Source organism: Coccinella septempunctata, chromosome 2 (genome assembly GCF_907165205.1).
Source record: "Coccinella septempunctata chromosome 2, icCocSept1.1, whole genome shotgun sequence".
NCBI lineage: Eukaryota > Metazoa > Arthropoda > Insecta > Coleoptera > Coccinellidae > Coccinella > Coccinella septempunctata.
Window position 1 is genome coordinate 2,232,978 of NC_058190.1, and position 12,749 is coordinate 2,245,726.

General features: G+C 34.6%; 2 protein-coding genes across 2 annotated transcripts; one reads left to right on the top strand and one right to left on the bottom strand.

The window, feature by feature from the left end:
* Positions 1 to 26: 26 nt before the first annotated feature.
* On the bottom strand, positions 27 to 5,053 carry LOC123306362 (probable glucosamine 6-phosphate N-acetyltransferase). The gene is made up of 4 exons (XM_044888329.1): positions 4,813 to 5,053; positions 4,314 to 4,530; positions 4,070 to 4,259; positions 27 to 425 (listed from the first exon to the last, which is right to left on the bottom strand). The coding sequence occupies exons 1-4, from the start codon at positions 4,828 to 4,830 to the stop codon at positions 248 to 250; spliced, it is 603 nt and encodes a 200-aa protein (XP_044744264.1). The 5' UTR covers positions 4,831 to 5,053; the 3' UTR covers positions 27 to 247.
* A 6,108-nt stretch (positions 5,054 to 11,161) lies between these two features.
* Positions 11,162 to 11,975, top strand: LOC123308009 (peroxiredoxin 1-like). The gene has a single exon (XM_044890528.1). The coding sequence runs from the start codon at positions 11,258 to 11,260 to the stop codon at positions 11,843 to 11,845; it is 588 nt and encodes a 195-aa protein (XP_044746463.1). The 5' UTR covers positions 11,162 to 11,257; the 3' UTR covers positions 11,846 to 11,975.
* Positions 11,976 to 12,749: the final 774 nt, after the last annotated feature.

Below are 12,749 nucleotides of genomic sequence, written 5' to 3' on the forward strand. Positions count from 1 at the left end.
TATTTTTAATACTGATGTTCAAGAAATCTACTCAAATACCAAAATTTATTGACAATACCACAGATATATAATACTTTATATTCATACAATGTAAAGAAAAAATTATGTGCTAATGCATAAACAAAAAATCAAACTCTGAAATCATGTTGATGAAGAGAAGACGTTCGAAATATTTAGATCGGAAATTTCGAATTCTGGCGAGAATTCAAAGTTTAGACTTGTTGTTCGATGCATTAGCGGCTAATTGTCAAAAGATCTTTTGTCCATCTGACGGCTGATCGTAACGGATTATCATGGAATTGGCGTTGCCTGGTTCTAGTTTGTACCCAATAGATTTGTAGAACGGTATGAGCTTATCCTTGCAGTCCAAGGACATTTTATAACATCCAAGTTTTTTCGATAGCAGTGTCACCGTCAACACAATTCTGAAATGGATAAGTTTATCAAAGTTTTCGTAAATTAACTAACATAAACAACGAAATAAATCGGGCAAGAACAGGACTTCCATGAAATACCAAACCCTCAGTTCAAACTCAAGTTCTCCCTAAAACTCCTAGTGGACGGTTTATGCCAATCACCCTGTATATCTCCATGCAGGAAACAAATTGGGATCTATTTTTCTACAATGTTAACTGATTGCTTTAGCTTGACTATGGTGTAGAGAAGATTTTTCCATAAACACGACAAAGTAAAAGTATTGTCGATCAAACAGGGTGTTTAATTTTTTAGGTGCGTGAAAACGATTTAAAACGTGTAGTAAATTTTCACCGAAAAAACACCAGATATTGTGGAGTGTCTCATGGACCTTGTTTTGATATAGGAATCATACCTTCTAAAAAAGTCGTCATTTTTAAATTATATGGAACAAATATGAATACTTTGCAATCTTTGAAAAAATACCTGTTTTAAGGAAAACTTGTAAACTCAACCGTACAAGAACACCTAAAGAACTTTGTAGAGCCTCTATAGGCGTCTCTTATGGATCACTAATTATACGAGGTGTTGTACAAAAGCTGTTTTTTATAGTCAGTATACTCGATTTCAGATATACAGGGTGTATTTCAAGGTGAGATTTTTCAACAGAAGGTAAAACTGGTCAAAATGAATCGTTTCACCAAAAATCACCTATACAAAACCTTCAAAATAGCAAAGTTGAAGGAATAAAATAAAAATGATTACTGAAACAGATCTAATACGAGCCTAGACCGTTTGTTAGCTGAATTATCGCAACGAAGTGAGAAAAAACTTATCTCCTTTCGGTTATATTGTGGATATTGGCTCGTTCGATATTTAAGTGGTGATCAAAATGAACACTGACACGATTTTATGAAATGGCTCATTTCGATACCAACTGACAGAAAAAACTTAGGACACAAGTGTGAAAAATTGAATAATATTTCAAAATCTTACTAAAAAAAATTCGTCTAAATTATTCACGAATTTTTTCACAATGTCCATCACAATCTTCTTGTTCGAAGATTCCAGCAATCGTCGTGAAAATGGGATGAAATGGGGAAACATCATAGCACATTTTCAACATAACTAACATAACCACTTTCAAGAAACTGCCAAGATTTTCTAAAATTTTTTTCACCCTAAATTGCACGATACAACAATTATGATTCTCTCAAAAGTGAACTGATGCATCTAATCCGATAAACTTGGTACTGAACCATTCATTGTCCAGCCATATGTTTATGTTTTGTTTCGTTTTTGCGATGCCGGAGTCACCTTCCACAGTCCCGTACTTGAAATTCAATTAAATTTTGTCGAACTTTATTTTATATACCCCCGGTTTCATAAAGCTCGATCGGGGAATCAACGCTTGATTGACAGATAAACGTCAATTTGTTTTCAATCAATAATTCAGCCATAAGAATTCGGAATTCAATTCTCGAATCAAATTATGATCTATATACATCTATTCAATGATTCTAAATTGCTTCTTGTTCAATATATGTAGGAATGAAAATGTTTTAGTGATTTCGTTTTTGAAATCCAGTGACTGTCAAATCGTTGATCGGGCAGTAAGAGTTTTATGAAACCCGCTGTTAGACAATTACTAGTTAAACGACTTATTTTCATGAGTTCTACTTTCTTTAAAAAAAAAGCCACACCTTTGAAAGCACACTGTAGAGTTTGAGAGAGTAGCCAAAAATAAATTTTACTGGGACTTGGCACAACTTTAGGCATAATTTCAAATATTGGAGAAAAAACGTTATGCTGAATATCTCGAAAATGGTCAATATTCTCTTGTAAAGATAGTGAGAAGTATCTTTACTTTTGGAAACAGAAAAAGTGTTGAAAATATAAGAACACCAAATGAAAATTCAACATTCTGTGAGACCAATAATATCTTTATTTTGGTGAGCTCGAATCATAAGGCAGCATTATACAGGATGGTCCAGCATGAGGGGTCAGAAATTCAGAGGACGATAGAGAAAAAATTTGCAACAATTTGAACAATATTTGGTAATTGCTCAGTTCAAATCTAATAAAAAATCAAAATTCGCAAATTTTGCTGAAGACACAAATATCGGAAATACAGGGTGATTCATAATTATTGGGACATAGGCTAAGGGCAGGGGAGTTTGTTTGGACCAAAATATGGCGACAGGGCCAAATATACCTCAATAAAATATTGCTGTAGGAAAAAGATAGAGGGCGTTAAAGTTGAATTTTTTATAAGGGGACAGAATAATATTTTCTTCGAAGTTCGAAAGTCCCTTATTAAAAGAATTAGAAAAGGCCACATAGAACATTTAATTGAAGTTTATTCTTTTTATGTTACATTGTTTTTAATTATGCTTTATCGTCGAAATAAATAAATAAAATAAATAAGTAGTTACTTCAAATCCCCTTCCGATGCTCTGAACTGTTCAATTGTGTTTTTCTCAAAAACGGATGGAAAAATATACAGTGAAATTATTAGCAAAAAAACAAAACAAAATTCAACTTTAACGCCCTCTATCTTTTTCCATTTTATTGAGGTATATTTGGTCCTATCGCCATATTTTGGTCCAAACAATTTGCCCTTAGCCTATGTCCCAACAGTTATGAATCACCCTGTATATGATATTCGAAAATTGCTCATATCTTGTTTCTTTTACGGACGATTCCCTTGTAATTTATTTCATTTAATAAAAATAACATTTTTTGTATGGGTTTTCAATAACCTGTATCTTTTAAACTGAGTTGATTCGGATAAAATGATAAAGGAAAAAAGTGTTTCTTTTGACCTCATAAGGTTCTACTGTTAAAATATTTGTACGAGTCGAAGACTCAAACTGCAGTTTTGATGATAATAGTGGTGAGCTTAGAATTTATCACCACCACCACCCTGCATAGCAATATCCCTATGTTAAGAGCCTCTGTCTTTAGTTTGGACTATGAAGTTCGATTCACAGGTGAATAATGAATTATAAATTACAATTGGTTAATGAATGTTTGCTAGCTAATACATGAATAATGACTCATTAATCACAAGTGATAAATGAATTGCGCAATGCTCGATGATTTTGATCACTGTATACATTGTTCAATGATAATATTGATGTTTTTCTTGCACCTCAAAAAATAGTTTTTACATTGAGAAACGAAAAATACCCCAGTTCGAATAACTCGTTCATATTCAAACTGGTGGATGCGCCTATCCTATTTATCTGGTAAATTTCGTTATCGTATTGCTTGGTTTGTTACTAAATAAATACAGGGTGTCCGATAAACCTTGTACAATAATAAAACTTTGATTGACCAACATAAACATGCAGAATATCAGATTTTCATGATCTGGCGTTTCACCTACATTCTTGAATCCTGTATCAATTCCTAAAAATATGTTACGTATATCTGAAATTATCACACATCAGTAATCTTCAGCAGTAAAGATATTCAAACTGGTCTCAATTTCTGGACATTAGTTCAATATGACGGACTGTTTGTGGCAACACATAATAACTATATACATGAGTATGGAAGGAGAATAGACATTTCAGATTAAATACTACCCCCACAATATGTTGTTTCAATGATAAAAAAAAGCTGATAGAAAGAGAATACAAAATCTTACAATTTTCCCAGTTGTTTGCCCCTGTAGGTACTGTTCACAACTACATCTTCTAATCTCGCTCTCAGAGCACATTCATGGATGAATTTGAACTCCGTTACCAATGTCGCAGCACCAATGATTTGGCTGTTTCGTAGATCTTCAACAACGGTCACATAATAACCCCCAGCTTTCTGCATAGCATGAAACTGATCTGGAAACCAGAAACGAAATTAAACTTCAAATTTTGATGCCTTTAGCTTCTTACTTCTGAATTTCTCTTGATCCACATTACCAACAGTCGTTAACTGAGAAAGGAGCTGTAGGTAACCATTGTCGAAATCTTCAAGTTGAAGGGGACGTACAAGGAGCCAATTCTCTCCGGTGTTTTCGTTGGTGATGGGTGGTGAAAGACATCCTTTGACGGAGTCCCAATCCAAATTTTTCAGTAAATCTGGATCATAAAGGTTGGTGCCAGGAGATATCTGAATATTTGATTATCAAAATGCTGTATCGAGATTTGATATACAGAATTAGAACTATTATTAACTATTTTCATTCTGATGTGTAAATGTAATAATTTAATTTTTCTAATCTTGCAGCTAGTGCATTTCCTGCTGACAAAACAAATACATAACCTAAAAATAACATATGGATTGGGGAAAGAATTTGAATGTCATTTCCAAAACGCCCCAAAGTACCTATGAAAGTATTGATGCTTTACGCTAGAATTTGTCAAAAAGGGTATTCAACAATAAAGTACTCACCATTTTAATGCCACCCATTGTGATTTAGGTGGAATTGTTATTTTGTTAGAACTCCCACTAATCACCGATGTCTATCTTATCTTATTGGGTTATTTTTCGAAGTTGTGAAAGTTGATTTTCAACACCTTCACCTTGACAGTACCTTCCTGATCCGAAAAAATTGCCCTCGTTTAGTTCAGTACTCTATAATCTAAAACTTAACGTTATCTTGGAACGCGGACGGTGATTTAAAATATATTTTTGGATCTATACCGGTGATTATTTCATTATAGGTATATAGCCACGTTTATAGTTCGAAAACTTGTGATATCAAATAAGTATTAAAGAAAAACGAGGAAAATGCTGGCATGAAATAAACAGCTTTGGCGCGCTTTTCGAAATTCGTATATAGATCGGTCGCCCATCCAGGTACTGAACTCACCCAACGATGCTTATTGGCTCCCAGAAACAGATTACAAGGTGTCCCAACGAAAAGGAGTCACCCCAAGTAGAATACGTTCATTTAATGTCTCTAGTTCTTAGGAACTCTGCGTTAACCGTAGATAGATGAGAAAGGAACAAAGAATCCTCTATCTACGGCGTTAATCCATGCACCATTCAACTGACTCCTTGGTAGGTACACGTTATACCCTCCATCAAAGATAAAAGTGTTAGATAACTCTATATGTAATATCTTTGCCCTCCATGGGTACAATAAGGCACACATGCTGATCTAGCACATGAACTTCAACCTTAAAATTTTCATAGCTTACTATCTATAACACATAAAAAAAAGGAAAGTACCTAGCCGTTCGAAATATTATGGAAGAATAACAAAATTTCTCACTCTCTCGATATAAGACAGATATAATAGGTAATTAGATATCAGTTTCCGTTAAATTATCACATTTATTGTATATGTACAGACAAAAACATTCATCAAAATACTGACAGGAGAAACAACGCTGTATGATAAGTTTTCTCATTTATTTGATATTTTCCATTTGAAATTTTCCCGTGGGAAATTTCAGTACCGTACCTACATATATTTCTGTTTTGTTTCCTGTAGTCTCTAACAACTACAATATACCTACATTCAATTGAATGTCCCAGTCCGTATTGTTATTTTGTTACATGCTCCACAAGAGAACAACAGGATTATGGTAAGGGGTATAAGGAACAGCAAGAAATTTATTTCTCAGGTACACGTTTTACAATAAGCTGAGATTGAATAAAAACATTATTTTTTGATCCCTCCATCATAACCCTTAGCATTGAGTAAATACTCAATTCCCTTCGTGAATTAGCTATTATATAAAACCTATTTCCAAAAATGTCTAGACTGTAGAGGTTTATTTGTAAGGTTTTTATACGATATTATCTATTATAGACATTACTTAAATAAATTCAAATCGAGTAGGATCATCACAACAACCACAAAAAAGGTTGCATCAGAGATAGTGTTGATTCCCTGGGATAAAACCTCTTCATATCAATAAAAAAAAAAATTTATTTCAATCAATAAATACGAGGATATATTGAAAAATTCTTAGCCTTCTATAGAAGCAAACAAAATTTCAATGTCAAAATATTTTATTTCTCAACATATTCTCCTCTCAATTGGATACATTTATTACAGCGAACCTGCAACATCTCTAGACCTTTCAAAAAAAATGTTTCTTCTTGCTCTGCAAACCAGACCTCCACAGCTTTCATTACCTCCTCGTTGGAAGCGACGACCTTTTAAACTTTTTTTCAGTTGAGGAAAAAGAGATGATAGTCGGATGGAGCCAAATCTCTGGTGAATAAGGGGGGTTTTCTAATAATTCAAACCCTTATAATCACGAATTTTTTGCATGGCAACATGAGATTTGTGTGTAGGGGCGTTGTCCTGCAAAAACAAAACACATTTCGATAGCTTTCCGCTTTTTTTTTCCTTAATTTTTTCCCGTAAAGTGGTCAGTAATGTCAAATAGTAATCTCCGGTTATTGTTCTACCCTTATCCAGAAAATCAATCATGATTACTCAATGGCATACCCAAAAAACTGAAGCAAGAACTTTTCCAGCAGATTTTTGGACACAAAACTTCTTAGGTCTTGGAGAACCAGAGTGTCGCCATTCCATCGATTGTGGTTTTGTTTTTGCATCGTAGAAATATACCCAAGTCTCATCCATAGTAACAATTCGGTTTGAGAAGTCTACATCGTTTTCAAATCGGGCATAGATCGAACGCGATGCTTCTATCCTTGCACGCTTTTGGTCAACATTCAATCATTTGGGGATCCATTTTGCAGCAATTTTTCTCATGTCCAAATTGACTTGAACTGATGAACGCGTTCGTATGCAATATTTAGTGCTTCAGATATCCGTTTTAGACGATTCGATGGTCTGATAAAATCATGTCGTGAACTGCATCGATATTTTCGGGGACTGACACAAAAACTGGCCTTCCCGATCGGTCATCATCTTCAATGGAAAATTTACCTCTTTTGAAGTTTGCAATCCAAATTTTCACGGTCGCACACGAAGGACATTGATCACCAAGGGTATTGGACAGATCTTCGTAAATCTGCTTACCTCTTAACCCTTTAAATACGGGTACTTGATGATGGCTCGATACTACAATTTTTCGATTTTCACAATTTCGGTGGACATCTTCTTTTTTTTAATTTATTGCGTGCTTCTGGTTTACTTTTTTGACCTCATGCAAACTTCACACTGACACTTCTAATGAGTTGTTGTTCATTGCTGTGGTAAAGCAATATCTTTTTTATGCATGGAACTGGTCTAGGCTAACTAGATATCAATACATCCCCGAAATAATTTCACTTCAGATTATTCAACAACATAATGAGGGGGTGTGTTCTCATTCCTTTATGGGTTTATTCGTTAATCGAGTAGGCGATGTTAGATTTACGATAAATTTTATCGAACATTCCAATCTAGTTCAGACATTTGATTATTGACGTGAAATAATTGATAATGAGAATATTGGGATATTTTAATCATTTTTTATTGTTCATTATGTCCAACGTTTCGACAAAGATTCGCCAGTCATCTTCAGGGATTCCCTAGTTTTTAAGCGAAGAAGATTTTCAAACAAAAACTTATTCTAGTTTATTCGAACTTCAACATAACCAAACCTCAAGATTCTTGAGATAAGTACCTCCTTTGTCTCGAATTTTACGTAAAGCAATAGTCTTGTATACAGGGTGGCCATTTGAAAACGAAACAGACGAGATTACAGACGAAATAAATTTTTTCGATAGAAATGCTCGGACAGGTCGATTTCTGTTTCGAGGGGGACAACTTAAGATGTAGGTTACGGACGCATAGCGCTTCAACCCTTGCTACTACAACCCTCACCCCCAATTTTTGAATAGGGGAGTTGGGGTGAGTGATACCTCATTTGAAAGGTATTTTTATACTGATTTCAGCACAGTTATTGTTTTTTCATTCTATGCATTAGTTCTCGAAATATTCTTAACTAAGTATTTGAAAATGAAGTGGTGTTTTCGTGGCACTTGTAGTGTTTTTTTGTGAAAAATCGACATTTCGAGCTTCAAAACAACCATGACTGTGGCTTCCTTCCTCCAATCCACTGTTATAGAAATCTTTAATCAAGATGTCGAACAAACAAAGCGTATTGCGAAGGAGCTCAATCTTGCTGAAACTCAATCTAAATTATCTTCGATATAATTTGCAGTATTTCTAATAACATGCGGTAACACTTGATCGATAGAAATCTCCAAAAAGTCCAAATACGTACATATCTCTAATCAGATTACCAGATTACCTTAATGATCTGTTCGTAATAAATAAAAAATTATCGATTCTCATTTTTTTGAAAAAGATATGAATTCAATAATCAACAAAATGAAAACATTATTGAAGCCAACTGAGAAAACACTTCATAATTAAGTCGGAAATCGTTTCACGAATTGGGACTGGAATATTTCTGTGGCATCCTTAATGATTTGATTTTCTTACCTTGTAATCTGATTAGAGATATGTACGTATTTGGACTTTTTGGAGATTTCTATCGATCAAGTGTTACCGCATGTTATTGGAAATACTGCAAATTATATCGAAGATAATTTAGATTGAGTTCCAGCAAGATTGAGCTCCTTCGCAATACGCTTTGTTTGTTCGACATCTTGATTAAAGATTTCTATGTCAGTGGATTGGAGGAAGGAAGCCACAGTCATGTCCATTTTTTCGATTTTTCGCCATTATCTCTTGAAGGGTGCTTCTGAGCTTTAAAGTAATCTGAAGAAACTCATCATAAATTGAGCTTGGCATTCCATTTTTGAGGTCAAATATAAGGTGTTACATTTAGAAAAACTTTGGTCTATATCTTTGTTTTAGAACACCCTGTATATATGACAATAATTTTAAATTGTGATTTGGGACATCGTACACACACCACAAGGAAAGATTTTCAAAATATCTTTATTTACTCCCCCAAAATGAACGCCGCGTCTGGGGTGGGCCACCCGGTATATCCCCAGATAACACTGTCTAGATTCTATTTGTTCTCTAAGTTAACCAGAATGATTTTCGGGTAAGTTTATAACTGGGCTCTGAACGAGAGTAAATGTTCATCAAAATCTGTTGATTTTTTCTAATACTTCCCTTTATTATTTCAATAGACTATCACAGATGAGCCGCCCTTAGAAGATCATCAAGTTGGACTAATCTTATTCATCGAAACACAAAATTTTCGAATTACAACCTATATGTTTAATATTTCAGTGGACTCTACGTGACACAAGAAGAAGGTCACCTGAGATTATCAAATTATCAAAATTCCATAGCCTACAACTTGAAGACGAATTTTTTTGAAAGCTCGTTATCACGTGATTTGATATTTTGTGACTAAACGTAGCGGTCCGCTTGTTGTATATTCGATGTTTTGTGGCATAATATTTGAAAATATGTAAGCTTGTGAACATTTCATCAGCATAATTCTGGAGTGTACAAAAAGTCAGGCATAAGGACAGGTAAATTAATGAAATACGCAACTTTTCATGTATAATTTTACAGTTTCACTTCAATCTGATCTGAGTTTCTTGATTAATAATTTTCCTCTTACCACTTAGTTGCTACGCCGCTGTAATCAAAACTCAGAAGTCATACGTATGAATGTACACCTTCGATGATTTGATGGTAAGGCGGGGTCAGGATATCGTAGGGTACGCGATATGTTAATGCGCATAACTCAACGTTGCCACTATTCGATTTAATTCGGGAGTGTCCATGAGAAATGGATGGTTTTATTACACCTTCGATATACTCAAATATACTAAACTGGGTCTTGATTTCTATGTTATATTATATGCCTTATGTAGATCGTAGTAATCAATTTTACTTTTTTCAAGAGACGGGCTATATTTATAGCAACGAAATTTGAAATTCAACTGGATGATATATCTCAAGTTTATGAAGTTTTAAGCTTAGAAATGTGATTTTACGATTTGAAATCTAATGCTTTCGTTAAAACGAGAATTATTCAGGACCATAACTTAGCAGTCGATAAAATGTGTGAATTTTCAAATCGGCGCATCCACCATTTTGCTTCACTTACCAAAACTTCTCAACGAATACGACGCTTATGATCGCATTTGATAATAATCCTTGTGACTGAGATTAAATAAATATAAGCATGCTTCTATTGAAATCTTATATGTATATAAATACATTTCAAAATTTATTACAAAGACTGTTACACTGCATATTTTTCTTAATCACGCCTAAACTAATTATCTTCAAATAAGACGACGAGAATATCTATTATATGTTTTCAGTAATTATTATGTAGATCCTCATAATCCTGATTGATTTCATTTGTTGAATTACTGACAATAAGAGTACAGATAGGAGTTGTCATCACCAAAAACTCCAAAAAGACAATACCAAAGAACCAAAGTCCACAAACATCCTAAATAATCTACTGCTTTGCATGAGTTCCTGAATTGGTTTTACAAAAATATAGGAGAATATAGCAAGTTTATCCAGAATCTTTTATGTTTTTGTCAAAGTCAAAGTCCCAGCTTGAGCGAAGAGATTCGAAAGGGTATTTCCACCTTGACTGCAAAAAATTCCTGCTTGTGAAAGATTTATCAGATTGCTGTCAGTTTGAATGTCATTTTTATAACCCTTGTTTCCTTTTATGACACCTGAAGACTCAAAAAGGCTCTACGATCTCAGCAAAGCCTACTTCTTCTGTTAATTTCTCGGCTTCCTCTTTATTTTAATAATGAAGAAATTAAATACCTTTAAAAGGTAACGGTTGACGTAATATGACGAAATGACAACCGGCAACGTTGTCATCATTTGATCGCAGCCGCAGGAGACCGGCAATCGACAAAACTATATCAAGAGCAGAGCGGGTTATTTTGCATCTAGAAGTTCTAGAAGCGCGAAGTCCTGTTTTTCTGTCAACGTGTAAGTCTCAAGTTCAAGATGCCTGTCCCAAGTCTCCAAAAACCTGCCCCAGTATTCAAGGGAACTGCAGTTGTCGACGGAGTATTCAAAGATATAAGTCTGCAAGACTACAAAGGTCAGTACGTCGTACTATTTTTCTACCCATTGGACTTCACCTTCGTTTGCCCAACCGAAATTGTCGCATTCTCTGATCGTATCGAGGAGTTCAAGAAAATCAAGACCGCCGTTGTGGGATGCTCAACAGACAGTCATTTCTCTCATTTGGCATGGATTAATACACCGAGGAAACAGGGAGGTTTGGGCCCAATGAACATTCCCTTGTTGGCCGACAAGAACCTCAAAATCTCACGAGACTACGGTGTCCTTGACGAAGAAACTGGAATCCCGTTCAGAGGTCTGTTCATCATCGATGGAAAAGGTATATTGAGACAAATCACCATCAACGATTTGCCGGTTGGAAGAAGTGTCGACGAAGCATTGAGGTTGGTACAGGCTTTCCAATTTACCGACGAACACGGTGAAGTGTGCCCAGCTGGCTGGACCCCAGGAAAAAAGACCATGAAACCCGATGTCAAAGAATCCAAAAACTACTTCGCCGACAGTTAAACTCGTAGCTACCTACACAAAGTCTGATATTTTATCTTTACATTATGTATTTGTAATGCCCATGTATTGGAAACAGTTTTTTTCACCTATTAGTTGTTAAAATATTATCAATAAATTCACTTTATTTTTTCACGTGTGTTTCGTTCCTTTCTTACTAGTGGCACATTACATATTTCGTTAAAAATTTAGGTTTTTTCTATTGGCACATGTGTCACAATGATTTGATGAATTAGGAACTGAATAAATTTGAATTTATGTTCAGTAAGCTATTCCATTTCATTCATAATGAGTATCCTTTGTTGGTATTCTGCATAATGTGAATCAACAATTACTTGGAATTAAAATTTCAAATTGTTTATAGGTTAACTTGTTGGATAATTATTACAATGTCTAGTAATATTGCGCAATTTAATTCTGGCTCATTGATGAGGTGATCTTTGTTCTTTCTTCTTGTTTAAACTCTAAAAGGAAGGGTTGAATGATATCTAAGAGGTGTATGGGTAACTACCGAACGAAAATCTCAGAAATTGCAAATTCACTTCGGATGATTCAGCACATTTAGTATGCATAGAAGAATTTAACAGCATAAAATATTCAACTTCTCTCTTTGAATTAGTTTGCAAATTCAGTAGGATTTTGCTAATAAATTTCTCTCATTTATAGTTCGTCAATGTCAACCCGTGTACCTACTCTATACAGAGATAAAGGATTAATTTGTGATGATTCACTGATTCAGCATTCGTCGATAGAACAGATTATTGAAACTGCCAAGTCATTTGATATTTCCGAATCTTTAAAATTACAGAATCCTTGAACTGTTATAAGCACTCTTCCATGAAAGTGACAAGTCAACCCTTTGTTTGAAATTAAATGTAAACAGGGTGTTAATGGTATATAAGCGGGT